Source organism: Brachycentrus maculatus, unplaced genomic scaffold (assembly GCF_059751285.1).
Source record: "Brachycentrus maculatus isolate JH-2025_06_01 unplaced genomic scaffold, ASM5975128v1 h1tg000853l, whole genome shotgun sequence".
Classification (NCBI taxonomy): domain Eukaryota; kingdom Metazoa; phylum Arthropoda; class Insecta; order Trichoptera; family Brachycentridae; genus Brachycentrus; species Brachycentrus maculatus.
Window position 1 is genome coordinate 33365 of NW_028281580.1, and position 19986 is coordinate 53350.

General features: G+C 29.3%; 1 protein-coding gene across 1 annotated transcript in view; it reads left to right on the plus strand.

The window, feature by feature from the left end:
- The window catches only part of LOC148300010 (uncharacterized), a gene marked incomplete at its 3' end in the record, with an annotated part of 89037 nt that overhangs the window by 8419 nt on the left and 60632 nt on the right, over positions 1 to 19986 (plus strand). Inside the window, exon 2 of the mRNA XM_088275392.1 lies at positions 16922 to 17228. Coding sequence (XP_088131518.1) covers positions 17168 to 17228 — 61 coding nt within the window. The remainder of the gene's footprint in view (positions 1 to 16921; positions 17229 to 19986) is intronic.

Here is a 19986-nt window from a genome sequence, read left to right on the forward strand (position 1 = left end):
TCTTCACACGCAGTTTTTCCTCACCCAGTTGAAGGGATAATTTTTTAAAATAAATTATTTGAGTCCAGCGCTCATTTGGTACAAAACCTGATCCAAAAGCAGTTGGATTCGTTAAAATCGAAAAATATTTATATGATAGTAAATTAAACAAAAAAATCTTCTTTCCTTTAAATTTTATTTGTGGTTCAGTTACTTATTTCATAAATCTGACGAAAGGTAAGAAATAATAAAAAATCGTATAAGATGTGATTAAAAATAATGATTGTTTAAAAAAATATTATGACGATTAATTAAAAAAAAATCTTATCTAATAATAAGATACAATATTAAAAATATAGGAAAAATGAAACGGTGTAAAAATTACATATGTCATAAAAGGTGCGTTGCAAAGGGTCAATACCTTTTAATAACTTATAATTAATTTTTTCATAAAATTAAAACCGCTATTACTACTTTTTCTTAATATTTATTGAGACACGTGATTCAATGTATTTAATATCATTATCAAACACCGTATAAGGTATGAACAATATTTTGAGTATATCCAAATTTTCCATAAATGATATTTATCATAAATTTCACAAAGGTTTCTGATATTTTTTAAATCAAAGATGTTGCCGAAAACGTAGCACGCGGAAATGTTTTCAATTGAATACAACTTTGAGAAATTTGAAGAGTTTTGTTGTCAATCATGGGTAGAATTGTGAATGTTACACGTGTAAAATGTCACTAGAGTGTTACTAAGTAATCGCTTTGACTAGTCTTTGACTGATCGCAAGCCATCCTTTGCCAAAGTTTTATGTTATTCTTCGTCCATATTGAAATCTAAAAAAAATATGAATTGTTAAATAAGTACGTTTTTATTAGCAAAAAGCTTCAACACATAAAGTAATAAAAATGATAAAAATAAGTTAAGTGGAGCCAAAGCAGATTTTCCCTACAACAATTTAAACATATCAGAAATTATGGAGTTATTTTAATTTTAAAATAACGATTTTTATTTGAATTTGAAAAAAAAAAAACTAAAATCAGTCGACAATGCGTGCAGGAGAAGGTAATAAAATTTCCGTCTTAAATCGCTTTAAAACACGGATACTATGATGAACCGTTCTGCGTAGGAAGCTTTTATTAAACTTGCCTTCTCTAAATAACAATATTCTGGAAAATATTGCCTATCAATGTCAGAAGGGCTTTTAGCCATAAATCACTTCCTTTTCATGATACAAAGTGAATACATACAGTAGTTTGGCTTAAGGTAATAGTTTAAGTGTCGTATATTATATTTTCTTGTGTATAACCGGTCCCAGGTGTAAAGCAGTTCCTTTACTCTAAAATTCTCTTCGCTCAAAAAACAAGAAAAAGAGGAAAATCCCTTTGAATAAAATTTGACACAAATATATGTACTTCTTTATCGGTTTGTTTTTCAGAAAAAAATCAAGAAAAAGAAACTCAACCCGTGAATAAATTCAAATACATCCGAGTCCTGGTACCAACCCTCATGTAAAGAGGGCAAATGAAGGATAAAATTAGACTGAATAGAGTGGATAAAATAAGACTAATATTCGATAGATGGTCCAGTGGTAAAATAAATTTAATAAGCATTATAAATAAAATTAAGAAGGGCGGTTTTGATATGTGCATTAAATGGGTGAGGAAAGAACGGTAAACCAAATAGATTATTTTACAGTTTCTTTAATGTAACTGACATAAATATATTCATAAGAAAATAACAATAATCATTGTTTTTGTTTTTTTTTTCTCCTCAACTTCCCCTTAAATCCTTCATTCATTGTTATTACAATTCACTCGTATTTTTTAGTGAATAAAAAGCATTATTAACGTTGTGGTGTGGTCATGTAACACTCTCCTTATCATTCACCGTTTACATTGTGGTATTACACAAAGTGAACGATGAATGATAAGGAGAGTGTTAAACTCGTATTTTATTTATATGAGCCATAATCAATCGTTAACGAGTAGAGGCTAAAGAAAACCCTTACTTGCATCCAGTGGTGCAAAAGAAATTGCATTATATAAAAACAGAATTATGTTGATAGTTAAATATACGAAGAAAGGGTGATCAGCCCTTCGGTTCAGGAAACCATCTAAGGTTATATTAAATAGTCTCAAGTGTGAAAAATCACACACATTTATTTTAACCCGATTTTAACCCTGGGAATCAAATTTGTGTGTCCTTACGCACTAACCGCTACATTACGGAAAAACTATTTATAATTAAATTGGGCATTGTTTAAGAGGTTTGGTTTTTAAACTGGCAACATTGTATCTACAGACTATGAATTGATTGACAGTTGACAGTTGATTTGTAGTCATTATATTTTGCCATTTTACCATAAATAGAGTCGATGATTTGATGAATGGGTCGAAAATAATATTCAGCTTGATCCACTTTTTCAACTCAAAATTTTGTTCACCGATGATTTTTTGGTTGAATGGCTGTGTTAATAAGCAGAATTGCTTAATTTAAAGTAAATAAAGCCCACAAGTCTTTATCGAGACGCCCTAATATCCATTAAAGGTCACTCTTTGGTGTGCTTTATGAGCAGGTGGAATCATTGGCCCAATTTTTTTTAAAACCGGTACCGGCCTGAATGTTACGGTCAATGGAGATTGCCACAGAATCATAATAACTGACTTCTTCGTACCTCAATTGAATGACATTGGTGTAACAGAGCTGTTGTTTCAACAAGATGGCGCAACATGCTATACGGTGGGTGCCACCATCAATTTCTTGCGGGAATCTCAAATGTGTACACCTCTAAAAAACAACCCATATCGCTCACCCCTTTCAAGAACGTCATAAATCAAAAATCGTCAATTTTCAGTTGTGTATGTTTCCGGAATGCCCAGAAAATGTACTATATTCCAGCAAAAGCGGCCTATTTTTAACTACATATTTACCCGTTACAGGGCAGAAAGTGTTGTTTTTGCAATTTGAAGAAAAGGTATTGTTTAATTTTTTTTTAATATACTGAATATTTTTCAAATGGAGAAAAAACCTTCAGGTTTTACCTTAAAAGATCTGTTGCACAGTAAAAAGTTCAATAAATGGCTTGATATTTATTTTTAATACATTGTATTATATAACTTTAAAAACGTTCTCCTGAAAAATCAAGTTTTTTGATTTATGCCGTTCTTGAAAGGAGTGAGCGATATAAGCTACCTGATGCCACTATAGGCTTTATTCCCGTACTTATTACCATTAGCACAATAACAACAAATGAAAATAAATGTTACTTTACACCTCGGTTTACTTTCATCCCCTAGGCATTGTGAACGGGAAAATATTTGCTTTCGAGCTTACATACACACGTGTCGTATTATTGGAATAACTTATCTAAACAACTAATCTAGATAATGGGAAAATAATAATCAATAATTATCCATACTACGTTAATCTCGCTTCTGCAATTTAATTAACCTAACATCGATCAAAGTAAACAAAAACGTTCGTAATAGATTTATATTATCCACTGACACTTCGTGATGGAATTGCATTTTTAATTTATTATTAGATTAAAACCAATATTTTTAGCTTTTCCACTTTTTTATTTGACCAGCGACCGGGTTTCGTCGTTACAGACATCATCAGACTGGTGAGAGGCTTTACAAATTTGTATGTTATATATAAAAGAAGGCAGGAGTTGATAACCATGATTTGATATAATTTTATGAGAAATTAATTTAATTTTAGTGAATTTAAGTATTGTATGATATTTTAAATATTTTTTTTTATAAAGGATTTTTGTATTGAAAGCACGATTTTATATAAAGTTAAAATAGATTTGTATTTTTTGTAAATGAATTTAAATTATGTAACGAGGTATCAGGAAATGCTGGTTGACGGCTCCTTCCACTAAGCTGTGGTTGTCCGGGGGGAGTCCGAAGTTCTCTGAAATGTAAATTTCCCGGCAGTCATTTCTTATCGACAAGACATTAAGGCATCTATTGTTTCTTTTCTAATGGGTAAAGTAAGGGAGAATGAATGTGTGTTACTTGATCATTTAATATGTCTTTATTATGACAATTTTTTAATCTATTTATTTCCAAAATTTCGAGCCTATCTAATTTTTTACCTTTACTACATTTGTGTAAGATTTTTACATTAAAATTTTTATCGAAATCATGATTTGACTCTATCAAGTGGTTTGCAAAAGTGGAGTTTTCTTTTTTATTTCTCCTAATAAAAAAGAAATAAAAAAGAAAACTCCACTTTTGCAAACCACTTGATAGAGTCAAATCATGATTTCGATAAAAATTTTAATGTAAAAATCTTACACAAATGTAGTAAAGGTAAAAAATTAGATAGGCTCGAAATTTTGGAAATAAATAGATTAAAAAATTGTCATAATAAAGACATATTAAATGATCAAGTAACACACATTCATTCTCCCTTACTTTACCCATTAGAAAAAAAACAATAGATGCATTAATGTCTTGTCGATAAGAAATGACTGCCGGGAAATTTACATTTCAGAGAACTTCGGACTCCCCCCGGACAACCACAGCTTAGTGGAAGGAGCCGTCAACCAGCATTTCCTGATACCTCGTTACATAATTTAAATTCATTTACAAAAAATACAAATCTTTTTTAACTTTATATAAAATCGTGCTTTCAATACAAAAATCCTTTATAAAAAAATATTTAAAATATCATACAATACTTAAATTCACTAAAATTAAATTAATTTCTCATAAAATTATATCAAATCATGGTTATCAACTCCTGCCTTCTTTTATATATAACATACAAATTTGTAAAGCCTCTCACCAGTCTGATGATGTCTGTAACGACGAAACCCGGTCGCTGGTCAAATAAAAAAGTGGAAAAGCTAAAAATATTGGTTTTAATCTAATAATAAATTAAAAACGTTCGTATTTAACAATTACGCCAGTTTTACATTATATTATTAAAATCATTTCAATGAATACATGAAATAATATGAATTAATTTACATAATATCTTAAAAATTCAAATTACAATTTTAAAGGTTTTTCAAAATCTTTAATCTTTTTGGGTTATTAATCGGTTATTTTAAAATTTCGACACTACGTTTTTTGCTAATATACCTATTTTACCTATTTTGCTAATATACCTATTTTAGCTATTTATACCTGTAACTAGTATAAACAGACAAAAAGAAAACAGCAATGGCAGTGCCATTTATTGAGAATTTACGAAAACTAATATTATATACCATATTAATAATTGGCCAAAAAATTTAGCTTAATCAAATTAAATTAAAAAGAAAAAAAATCGTATTGTCATAAAAGCGCATCGTAAAAATTTGCATCGTAATTTTTTTAAATTTTCTTTTATTATTCTCATGATTATTTATATTTATTTTTATTGATTCATTTAGAATGATTGATAACGCATTTTTTTCTCTTCCTGCCCCTGCAGAGAGGCGGCGTGACGGTTAGTTAGTTAGTTAGATGTTTCTAAAAATATTTATCTAAAGTAAGTCAAGTCATTATTTGGCAGCCGGAAAAAATACAAAATCGTTATTTGAAGTAAATTATTCAAACAAAAATCACATCCTAATTTCCTGAAACTTTTAAAGAAGTAAATTTGTATAAAATATGTATTTGATGCAGCAATGAGTAAACTTTCACAACAAGTTAATTTATGGGTTTTGCTGAGAGAAAAACAACGTATTTTTCTTTTCGTAGGAGCATCGCTTTCCATCATCGAACTCCCATCGCAATAATATCCCAAAATGAAGATTTTTGGATCCATTCCAAAATATTTTGCAAACTTTCATGGGTTTTCGATATATTCCTGAAGCGATTATTTGGTTCAGTATAAATATTCACGATTCACATTTAAAGCCTATTCATAAACGTGAATATGTATATTTTCTTTTGTAGATAAAACATCAATATTTCAAAATACGAATAGCGTTCTGGCACGAATATTCAATTATGTAACACGTCATATGTCTGGAAAGAGTCGTGCGAAAGTAGCATAAAAGCACACACGTGTTCATGAAAGGAATCGGTTTTGCAGATTTTCCTATATTAGGCTATAAAACCGATATCATTTGCCTACAGTAGCTATCTTTCCAGGCATTATCCAAAGCGTATGAAAGATAATATGATGACGAGGTTTACGAGATATCTTTTAAGGGAGCCGGAAATGCTTCTATAATTAAAGGCCTTACGTGATATGTGGAATCTTAAATATAACTATCTCTAAAATGTAAATGGTTTCTTTTCAGTTTTTATTTTATTTTTTAATATTGAAATACTCACTCAAAAGTGGTAGTTGAGATATTTATTGACTGGTTAAGGTTGAAGGTATGAAAACCAAGAGATAATTATTTGATTTTCATCATTTTGACAGGAAAGACCGCATTTTATTCCTATAATAAGCCTGTTGATTCTTTTATAAAACATGAAATTCAAAAGTTGACGCAGTTGAAAAATCTTTCTCCAACCTAAATGTAACAATTTTTAAATGCATAGTAAGATATTATGTTAATATAATTATTTTACCATGATTAAAAAAAACAGCTCTAATAAAACTATTTTTTTAAAATTTTGTATTGAGTATCAGCTGTAGGGTATTACTGTGGCTCAAACTGGTTAAATGAAAAATAAGGGAATGCATATTTTTTATGTGTTTAATTTCACAATAGTTATAGGAAAGCAATATTTAAGCAACACAAGAATCACGCTGTTATGAGCATTGTTAAGTATTGCACGTGTTACTGTTACATTCAAGAAATGGTGTTATCATAAGGGTCACAAAAGTGTTGAAAAAAACATGTTTACCTGTCACAGGTAAAAATACCTATCCTTATATAATAAATATAAAATTCACGTATTTAAATGTTGTGTCGGATTTTCAAAATTAGCAGTGAATAACTTTACGAGATTTAACATTTTCAGCAATTAAATATTAACATTTTCAGTAATTAAGTTAAAATAAATTTCTTTTACCGTATAAAATAAATATTTTAAAAATACATTTTATCAATGACATGATTCCAAAAATAATAAGCTTTAAATATCGAAAATAAGCGGACCATAAACACGTGGGTGTTTCACTTAAAAAGGAAGGCTTCATTTTTTTGGCAAGTTTATTTTGATACTTTTTTGTGTATATACAATATACGACCGCACAATTTTCTAATACAAGCAAGCACATGCATACGCAGAAAAATGACAAGGATAGGGACAAGTTTAGGTTTCACATTTTACGATCATATAAATGTAAATATTGATGTTTTATTTATTTTCTTTGTTCAAGGATACATTTTTGGAGGGATATTATGTAAACGATTGGATTTCAAACGGAATATATCGGTTTGTTATTGTATGGTCTGTTTACGGATGGAAAAATCTTTCAGATGTTATAGTGATTTTTACGCATGTGCATAATGTAATAAAATGAGTTTTTTTGTTAAACAACTTAATATTTACAATTTCCGTTAACTACGATAAAACAACGTATTCAGATGCAAAAATATATATAGAATATAAAGTATACCTACTAAAGAGTGATAAATAAATGGATATTATTTATCATTCTTCGAAACACTTTTTTGGTATGTCCAATTCCTTGTTCACAAACCGGGATTCCCATTTTTGGAGTATTTTTATATTTTGACATCTCAACATAGATGAAGATATAGTCGTCTAGATATTTAAAGGACTTACGACCTTTCTTAGGCTGGTTAAGTGAACATTTTATATACGTGTAACATTTACCATTTAACTTATGATTGATAACCACACTAGTCGACTTTATGAAACTCATACATCTCTGGTTGATTTGAGATCATTTTTATCTATCAGAGACATTTAAAAAAAAATACTATCTCTCGATAAATTCAACTTCATAATTAAATGACGTAAACGCTGTACAATGTTTGTAAATGACTTTGCATCGAAACATGTGTAAATATATAATTTAAACATTAGTGGTAATTATTAAGCATGACTTAATTTTTAAAAGAATTAACTTAATGAAATACCCTTGAGGTATTATTTTACGAAAATGGCGCTTAATAAGTTATCCAAATTTATTATTATATTATTATTATTATTATTTTTTTATTATTTTTATATCTCATCAAAGATGAAGAAGAAAATGGAAGTCTGGACATTTACGGGGCTTACGACCGTCAAAGGCTGGTTTAAGTGATCACTTTACACACGTGTAACATTCACCAATTCTACCCATTATTGACAACCACACTACTCAAATTCTTGGAAGTTCTATATATATGAACCAATTTAGAAATCTTGTTCATGAATCACTAGAACTTCACTAGAGACATCTATTGGTGAGATGTAAAGAAGCTTTTTATTAAGCAGAAACTCTTATATTAGTATGTGAGATCCGAATCCTGGATTATAATCACACACATGAGAAACGCCAGAAAATACCATTTTCATTTTTATTATTTAAGCTTATAATTTAACCAGACAATTTATTTACAACATTTTGAGTGTGTCCAAATACTTGTTAACAAAATCTGGATTATCTCCAATTAAAGGAGTTATTTTCATATTATTTTTTGATATCTCATCAAAGATGAAGAAGAATATGGAAGTCTGGGCAAATATATGGACAAATGTATACAAATACTAATTTCAGATAAGACTTAACGACATCTGTATGAAGCTTAAATAGTTGATAGAGTTGCTACTTGCAATCTCGCAAAATAATTATCATGAAAACATTCTGAAAAAACCTTTTTATTTGAGTACTTAAACTAAATGATAAAAAATATAGCGTTAATGAAAAAAGTTCCCTGGTAAAATAATTTTTCGTTTCACATGTCCCATTTTAATGTTCCGAGGATATATATTTTTGTTCGTGACAGGATATTTTGGTCGTTTGAGGTAAATTTGTAAACCTTTACCGCTAATTCTATCCGGGAAAATGTAGATCAAAACACTACCTTTAATTTTTATATCCGATTTACCGAATGTAATTTCATATTTGTGTGAAGAGAGATATTTTGAAAATCTTTATGAAAAAAAGACTACTCGTATTTGATAATATAACATTTAAAAAACCCATACAGGTACTGTGTACAAGGGTATATTGGGTTGATGTAGCGTTAACTAAACGTTAATTTCATTTACATTTTACGCTCCAGATATTTGATCTAAGACTAAAATATATTCACTATGATATGAATTACGTAAATGAAGAAGATAAGGGATGTTATTAAAAGAGCAAGAATGGTTATGAAATAATACAAAAAAAAGGAAACTATCAGAAATCCATGAATAATCTTGCATTAGCTAATACTAATGAGGCTGAATTTACTTAGGGCAAACTTATGTTCACATATTAATATTTTTAATATTTTTATTTTTCCTTAAAAACTTGACCGGATTCGAAGCCGATAGCTCATTTTCCGAGACTATTAATGAGTTTTGAGAAAGAAACTGTTTGTTTCGAATCCGGCCGACGTTATAATTTAGTTATAAAATCACGAAGGTAAAGCTTCATATTTGGATTATATTTCATTAAAATATTAAAACTGAGGCAGACATCTTGATTTAAAATACAACATGTACATAAAAATAAAACATTAAAGTTATTTAAAAAAATAACAATTGTATATTACCACTAAATAAGTTTTATTTTATTACGCACGACTCGTTTCGAAAACTACAGAAGTTTTCACCTATAGATGAACACATCTGTAGTTTTTAAACTCATTAAATAGCATTATACACGTGTTTAAAAAAAAACAAAAACATCTCGTTCTACAAAGTGATACCAAAACTGCAAATAAAATATAAAAAAGTATTTAAATCCATTAATAAAAAAATACAGTCACGAATTTCTGGATATCGAATTTATAACTAAACGTACATTCTAAAACATTGAAAATATTATTTTTTGACATCTCATCAAAGATGAAGAAGAATATGGAAGTCTGGGCATTTACGGGGCTTACGACCGTCATAGGCTGGTTTAAGTGATCACTTTACACACGTGTAACATTCACCAATTCTACCCATTATTGACAACCACACTACTCAAATTCTTGGAAGTTCTATATATATGAACCAATTTAGAAACCTTGTTCATGAATCACTAGAACTTCACTAGAGACATCTATTGGTGAGATGTAAAGAAGCTTTTTTACTAAGCAGAAACTCTTATATTAGTATGTGAGATCCGAATCCTGGATTATAATCACACACATGAGAAACGCCAGAAAATACCATTTTCATTTTTATTATTAAGCTTATAATTTGACCAGATAATTTATTTACAACATTTTTATTAATGATAATTTTTAGTAATTGGAGATAATCCAGATTTTGTGAACAAGTATTTGGACACACTCAAAATGTTGTACATTGAAAATAGTTTAATAACGAACACTCAATGATTTTAAATAAAATTATCCAACTTTATTTTCTTATTTTGACTAAACCTGAAGTATAGAGCTGCAAAATTGATCTAGCACGGTTTATAGAATAATGATTTAATGTTATAATAAGAAATGCCTCCCAAAGTAAGCATTTTACATTGTAATAATTACTCAAGCTTTTATACGTGCTCAGAATTGCAAGCGGTGAACATTTATAAATGCTTATTACCATAAAAATGAAGCTAGCTTCAAAAAGCTTCTACTCCACAAATTTCGTTTTATATATTATCATTTTACGACATAAAACCTAACTTGATTGAAGATGTGTTTGAAATTGGTTTTTGGCTTTTCATTTGACTCTGTATATTTAATTGTGTTCTTATGACATACATACATGATTAAATTCAAAATTTCACAACATTTTAGAATTTTTGAGTGTGTCCAAATACTTGTTCACAAAATCTGGATTATCTCCAATTACAGGAGTTATTTTCATATAATTTTTTGACATCTCATCAAAGATGAAGAAGAATATGGAAGTCTGGGCATTTACGGGGCTGACGACCGTCATCGGCTGGTTTAAGTGATCACTTTACACACGTGTAACATTCACCAATTCTACCCATTATTGACAACCACACTACTCAAATTCTTGGAAGTTCTATATATATATGAACCAATTTAGAAACCTTGTTCTTGAATCACTAGAACTTCACTAGAGGCATCTATTGGTGAGATGTAAAGAAGCTTTTTACTAAGCAGAAACTCTTATACTAGTATGTGAGATCCAAATCCTGGATTATAATCACACACATGAGAAACGCTAGAAAATACCATTTTCATTTTTATTATTAAGCTTATAATTTGACATATACTTAAGTAAATCATTGTATGTTTTTTTTTTTTTAATTTATATAAATTAAAAGTTTTTAATAGATTTATATTATCCACTGACACTTCGTGATGGAATTGCATTTTTAATTTATTATTAGATTAAAACCAATATTTTTAGCTTTTCCACTTTTTTATTTGACCAGCGACCGGGTTTCGTCGTTACCGACATCATCAGACTGGTGAGAGGCTTTACAAATTTGTATGTTATATATAAAAGAAGGCAGGAGTTGATAACCATGATTTGATATAATTTTATGAGAAATTAATTTAATTTTAGTGAATTTAAGTATTGTATGATATTTTAAATATTTTTTTATAAAGGTTTTTTGTATTGAAAGCACGATTTTATATAAAGTTAAAATAGATTTGTATTTTTTGTAAATGAATTTAAATTATGTAACGAGGTATCAGGAAATGCTGGTTGACGGCTCCTTCCACTAAGCTGTGGTTGTCCGGGGGGAGTCCGAAGTTCTCTGAAATGTAAATTTCCCGGCAGTCATTTCTTATCGACAAGACATTAAGGCATCTATTGTTTCTTTTCTAATGGGTAAAGTAAGGGAGAATGAATGTGTGTTACTTGATCATTTAATATGTCTTTATTATGACAATTTTTTAATCTATTTATTTCCAAAATTTCGAGCCTATCTAATTTTTTACCTTTACTACATTTGTGTAAGATTTTTACATTAAAATTTTTATCGAAATCATGATTTGACTCTATCAAGTGGTTTGCAAAAGTGGAGTTTTCTTTTTTATTTCTCCAACTTTGGACATGTTCGTTTATTCTTATTTTAAACGATCGTCCTGTTTGCCCCACGGAAGATACTAATTAATAATAAAGATAAAAGGGAAAAAGAAACAAATTCAGGCTCATATTTATTAAGTTGTGGATCATGCAGTGCTGAATACGTGGGGCAAACAGGACGATCGTTTAAAATAAGAATAAACGAACATGTCCAAAGTTGGAGAAATAAAAAAGAAAACTCCACTTTTGCAAACCACTTGATAGAGTCAAATCATGATTTCGATAAAAATTTTAATGTAAAAATCTTACACAAATGTAGTAAAGGTAAAAAATTAGATAGGCTCGAAATTTTGGAAATAAATAGATTAAAAAATTGTCATAATAAAGACATATTAAATGATCAAGTAACACACATTCATTCTCCCTTACTTTACCCATTAGAAAAGAAACAATAGATGCCTTAATGTCTTGTCGATAAGAAATGACTGCCGGGAAATTTACATTTCAGAGAACTTCGGACTCCCCCCGGACAACCACAGCTTAGTGGAAGGAGCCGTCAACCAGCATTTCCTGATACCTCGTTACATAATTTAAATTCATTTACAAAAAATACAAATCTATTTTAACTTTATATAAAATCGTGCTTTCAATACAAAAAACCTTTATAAAAAAAATATTTAAAATATCATACAATACTTAAATTCACTAAAATTAAATTAATTTCTCATAAAATTATATCAAATCATGGTTATCAACTCCTGCCTTCTTTTATATATAACATACAAATTTGTAAAGCCTCTCACCAGTCTGATGATGTCGGTAACGACGAAACCCGGTCGCTGGTCAAATAAAAAAGTGGAAAAGCTAAAAATATTGGTTTTAATCTAATAATAAATTAAAAGTTTTTGTTATTGTTGTTGTGTTGATAAGAAATGAACGGTTTTTCGAAATATCCAACAAGAAAAAGTTGCGTCTGAATGGGTGTTAAACCATTAACCTCAAAGTTATCGACACTAACCACTGAACAACATCTTGACCCTAATAGTTTGTACTGATTGTAAATACATACAATAATAACGTGTAAAAATATATTAAAATGTCCACGGTAAAGATAATAAATACTTGTTAATAATTAAATAATGCAATATTACACATCATTGAACTCATATAGTGGATTCAATGCCACAAAGGAGAAGCTATCAAGATTTTCAATGATATAATAACAGAGATTTATTATTTTCTTGGATGGGATAATAAAAGTCGGAATATCAACAGACCTTATTAAAAGTATTTTTATATTATTTTTTGACATCTCATCAAAGATGAAGAAGAATATGGAAGTCTGGGCATTTACGGGGCTTACGAATGTCATAGGCTGGTTTAAGTGATCACTTTACACACGTGTAACATTCACCAATTCTACCCATTATTGACAACCACACTACTCAAATACTTGGAAGTTCTATATATATGAACCAATTTAGAAACCTTGTTCATGAATCACTAGAACTTCACTAGAGACATCTATTGGTGAGATGTAAAGAAGCTTTTCACTAAGCAGAGACTCTTATATTAGTATGTGAGATCCGAATATTATATTAGTGTGGTTGTCAATAATGGGTAGAATTGGTGAATGTTACACGTGTGTAAAGTGATCACTTAAACCAGCCTATGACGGTCGTAAGCCCCGTAAATGCCCAGACCTCCATATTCTTCTTCGTCTTTGATGAGATGTCAAAAAATAATATGAAAATAACTCCCGTAATTGGAGATAATCCAGATTTTGTGAACAAGTATTTGGACACACTCAAAATGTTGTAAAAGTATTTTTAATTTCAATTTTATTAAATTTTACCGGCCAATGACAGATCGTTAACTCTGACAATAATCAGACCTAAACATTCTCATTTTTAATTTCTTTATCTCTGTACATACCAATATCAATAAAAATCTTAGTAAAAAGTGTTTTTTTTTGTTATTTATATGATCCAGCATGTAATATTTACATAGCACTCAAGTATTTTACGTATTGTGTAAAAAAATCTATACAAACACAGGCGCCAGCAAGCTTACTACAATTTACTTAAAGACATGAATTTCTTCAACATGACATCCCTTTACAGCCAGTTTATACTCAATCTACTAAAACAGAAAACTTCGAAAAAAGTATTTCGGGACGTTTTACAATAATGACTCTACGTCGAATTTGTACATTCATATTTTACCAGCTAAAGCGAGGTTGTGTTACATACAGGTTTATTGTTACGTCAATACAGATGAGCGAAAAGGCTTTTTTCAAACGTTTGGCAATGCTCGCATTGCCTCCGATATTTAGAGGGAAGGTCCCTTATCTGCCTTTGTTCCAATTGAGTGCTGTATTATTGCATATTTCGGTTTTATTTCAGAAAATGGCGGGAAAATACATCCACGCCCCACGCTTTATCGATAAAAGTGCAATTACGATGCTTTTATATGGCTATTACAAAAGTTACGATACTTTTTTGTATTAAAACGATGTTTTCTTCAAAACGGTTGAATGATTCGACGCTTGCTACAAATACAACGAAATGTGAAGTATTATATAATTTTTAACATACTAAGTTCATGTAAAATGTATTGATATATATTAAGAATTTTGACTGTGTTACCCTCAGTTTAGATTAACATTATCTAATTAAACATATATGTGAGATTCATTCTGCATTAATTGAAATATATAATTTAGCAGAGAAAGCCTGAAATCAAATTTCTCGTTAAGATACTATAAAAATAATAAATGCCGTGTCTGAAGATGAGACATCTAAAATATTCATTGATATTTCATCCGTAGGGTAAATAGTCCAGTGTCTACTGGAACAAACAAAAAATATTCACAAAAGGGTTTACTGAACAATAAAACCATTCGTCTGCAATCAGCGAACCGCTACACGCGACTCATTTTTGGAATATCTAAATTTAGTCGCATCGCTCCATTATTTCACTATGTGTACAAATATTGCTTTATCAAAAGGTTAAAATGGAAACTCTGTTCATTAAGGTATAGATCGATACATTAACAGCCCTAGAAAATTAAAATTAGGTCGGTACTCCAAATTGTTTAATAGATGCTTGACGCTTCGATCAGCTACAAATGCGATGGTTAAACTGATTTTATTACTCACAAACAATTTAAAAAAAAAACAGGATAACTAACAATGGGCCTAGTAGCATAAAGTGACACTTAAATGATTTTTTTTAAAACCATGATGATAATTTCACGTTAATTTAGTAATATATATATATTTTTTTTATAATTACACATTGATTGAAACTCTCTTAAAGAAGTCGTGGATGAAAATGGCTTTGTATATGATGGTAAGATGGTGTAGGCATATGAATCAAATGAGTGAAGAAGAAATGGTTAAACAAGTTTAAAAGACGAATATGGTTGATAATAAAAGAAGAAGAAGACGGAGTACAGCTTGAAATGTTAAAGTATTTAAAATGCTTGATAGTGTTCTAGACAGAAGTCGACATAATCGGCGAGTATGTATGAGGAAATGCATGAATATGGAAGAGGCAAAGATTGTTTGCAAAGACATATTGGTGTGGCGTTCTTTTCTCTTTGCCTACCCCTGCGAGAAAATGGCGTAATGGTTAGTTAGTACGTAATAATAACATAGCCGTATTTGGGCCAAATTTTCTTTAAAAAGTAGCTTTTCGATGAATACTAAAACCATTTTTTTCAAATTGAAAGTATGGTCTCGATATAATACTATTATTTTAAATTGAATTTACTCAGTTTCTTTCAAAATACATGAATTCAACAATTCCTTAGCATATATAATTTTTCTTGTTTGTTTGAAACAAATTTTCTCCGAAATTGTTCGGTTTTAGGACGGGTAATAAATATTAAGCATCAAATTCCTATTCCTATGACAAAAAACTTTACTATGTTATTTTCAAAATCAATCGTGATTTTGGGACCTAAATATGTTGAGATTGACTCATCAAATATTTTGTTATGTAAAGTTTACATGATGTAAATAATCAAAATATATTATTAGAGGATTGGGTATAATGTAACTCCAATTTCATAGACCTCCCCGAGTATTTGAATTCCTCGAAGTGAAACAATGTAGCTAAATTGATTGATCACGATGGTTTTGCTAAGCGAACAATAATAATAATTGGAACGACAATTCACTAGAGAAGTAAATTGTCATACGTTCAAATAATCTGGAAATAGAATATACGGGGGAAATAGCGTGAATTAGGGTTGTTGGGTTGAAATACGAATAACGATTTCAGGAATCAATCGAGTTTTTTTCAAGAATGGATAGTAGTTATTTGAATTGAACTTAAATTGGTCTTTTAAATGTCATTTCTTTAGGTTAACTTTGCCGAATTATACAAATTCAAGACTTTTATATATTTTTAATAGAAAAAAATAATAAAATAGTAAAAAATTAAATATTTGGCTTAAACGTCGAAAATAAGTAAGTAATAAATTTTGAATAACCAAGATAGAACAGGAAATATTTTTTCAATAGTAAAAATAAATTTCAAAAATAAAATATTTATAATTATAATCGGGGTTATATTTAGTGATGATTTTATCAATTTTTTTTGACAATATTCCATCTGAAATGATACTTATTAAGGATTATAAATAAGTGAAATCCTTTTAAGGATGTTTTGAAACTATTTAACCGTTCAGTGATTCATTAATTATCTACATCATCATTAGTCATAATTTTTATATTATAAAGTGGAAAACAAGTTTAAAGCGCACAATATATCCAATTGCGTGGTTTCAATTTATAATCGATCGATCACCATTTTCAAGCTTCTATTTTCGAAAGCTTTTATTGCCGATTGTTATTCATTATTCGATACTTAAAATTGTAATAAAATATTTTGATTTCAGAAACAAGAGACTACAAGGAATGATTATCGACTATTTCTGATATAAAAATAGTGACGTAATACAAAAAGTTCACGCTACTTCAAATTTAGTTTTTGTGAAACGTATTGACATTTTGGTTAAAACGTGATTAAAATGAAGGATTTCTCAGTGTTTCCGAATATAAGTGAAGTGACCTAATAAAGGATAATCAAGTGAGCACAAAGGATTCTCCAATGTTTGTGGGTGGATGCTGACCATGTAGATGGAATGATGAGTCCCGGAAACTTGCTAGTGTTGGCAGTCCTCTGTCTATTCCTTCCATCCATCGGTGAGTAGTTTTTTAATGGTGCATAGGGCACTGGATCAAATTGTTTTTATCTTATATTTAGATATGGCGTTTAATTTGTAGAACTCCATTTTAATTTGTAAATTGAATATTAAAATCAAATATTTATATTTAGAGTATAATAAATTGTATTTCATTATTTAAAAAATAACACAAAATAAAATTTGTGACAATTGTTTCGCATTTTTGGCATTTTGCATTTTTAAACAAATGTTACAATCTAAATTTGATCGATTATTATATGACGGAAAGGAGCTTTAGGTACACACACACACACACACACATGTGTATATATATATATATATATATATATAAACATTGTATAACTCGAATTATTTTGCATGTGTTCAGCAATTTAGTTACATTATGTACATATATACATTTGTTGGAGAAGTGTTATGAATCCCGGGTATATTGAGTACGAGAGTTGTTATAAATACAATTTGGAATCCGGATATATTATATTCGACTACAATATTCTATCTTCATTTACACAAAGTGTCCAATTCCAATACAATTAGAGATAGGTAAATAATCCTTGATTTCTCCGTCTCTATAGTGTAGTGGTTAGCGCGTTTGGCTACCGTATTGGACGTCTCAGTATCGATTCAGTTAAAAGAAATTAAAGTGGTGCTTTTTTATTTGTTTTAATACATATCATACATAATTCAAAATATTTAATACTGGCAAAAACTTTTAATTTACATATGTTTTTGGTATCGATAATAATAGAAGTACATTCGTTATTTGACCTTTGATTATTTATCAATGGCTATATAAGACTCAAATTTGTCAAAAGTATTACGACTCTGATTTTGGTTAGTTAGAATATATTACTTTATAGGAATAACACCAAAAATGTTTATATTTTTTATAAATTAAGTTTATTTAAAAAAACACTTCTTTACTAAATTCTAATTCATAACTATTAATTAATATTTAGATATTAATATCTTTTAAATATTTTTTATATCTTTTTTGACGGAATAACCCGCAAAGCGTATACTTTTAGAGGCTTATCTAAAAAATAAATTAAGAGAAGTTGGATGTAAAAAAAAACATCACAAACACACCAAGACAAATTGAAAATAAATCTTTCTCGAATTATTTTTGCAATCCGCGGGAATTGAGCCAGCAACACCAGTTTCGCTATTGAGCATTTACTCAACTTTGTTACGGCCTCTGTCAATCTTAATATAAAATAACTGTCCATCGTTGCACAATATCTTGGTTTTTTCTACCTCCACCCTTTGAACTCCTTACCAGATCCTTAACTCTTTGCTTTCCTTGTTTCCATGAATTTACAGTTCTAGAATTTTGAAAAAATAATTGATATCTCTCTAGACTGGTAAAAGAAGCGCAAACCTTGCCTCCAGGCAATTGAAGATAAGAGAAAACTCTACTTCGATACGATGCAGTATCTTGCGCACCATTGGGTGTGGATACGGGTGAGAAGAAGAAAAGATATCTGTATAGTGATCTGTTGTTGATTTGTGTCAAAACTGGGATCGTTATCATCAAAAAGTAGATGTAAAATGTTTTATTTACGTACATTATGTGTATAACAATGGTACATACCCCTGGAAACTTTTTCCTAATAAGAATGAAAGTGCTTTTCAACTAATGTTTTTATCTTATACGAGAAATATTTTTTCACTCAAGATTTGGCTGGGGAACTTAACGGAAATTTCTTACACATCCTCTTCTCTTCCTTTTCTTCCATCTCACGTTCCGTTTTCACACATCGATACACTCCAATACTTGATAGTACTCGTATGTATGGAAGCAGAAACGGAAATGTCCACTTCGGCTTGACTCAATTTATCAATATTAAAATTTTCACGGCGTTTAAAGCGCTGAAAATTCTATTTACTTATCATATTTCAAGATACTTCACTAGAAATGTCTATGGTAGAATACAAACATTAAAAAAATATTCGTTATTATTAAAATCATATGGTATTTATCAAGACCAATTTTGACTCGATTTTGGTTTGAAAAAAAATATATAGATTTTGAGAAAAAAATGTATTTAGCAATTGAAATAAAAAATGGAAAGATTTTACCAAAAAGTTACCATCGAATCAATTTATGAAATAGCAATACTTAAATTTTATCCTTAAATAGGCAATGGTTAATATGCTAAGTATTTTTAGTGTATTGCAACTATTTAGAGAAGGCATTTTGATAAAATGTGGAATGCTCAAAACAAAAAAAACTTTTTACATTGAAACTAAAAACAGTTATTTTTATGAATTTTTTTGTAAAAAATATTTTCAATTAAATATTTTCAACTTCTCTATGATATTTTGCTAGATTTCAGTATTTTACTGTTATCACCGATTTTAGTAAATGGAAACTCCCGATTTTGTGTCTACACCCCTCACCTACACACTCTGCGGCTCGACCTCACCATTTTTATATTACGTAAGAAGGTATAGCCCGCTAATCTTTTATTCTGAGGCTTGTCATCCGGTGAAGAGAACAGGATGGAATGAATGAAAAATAATTAACAATATAATAATGAAACTGTTCATTTCGTGGTTTTTTCGAATTAATTCGTAATGATCCAATGTATTATTAAGCCTTGGTCTGGACATGAAAGCCGCCATTTTCACTGAGATGGTGTATATTTTTTAGAAAAACGAAATCCTCTTTATATATATATATTTTCTAAATATATATACATATATATATATATATATATATATATATATATATATATATATATATATATATA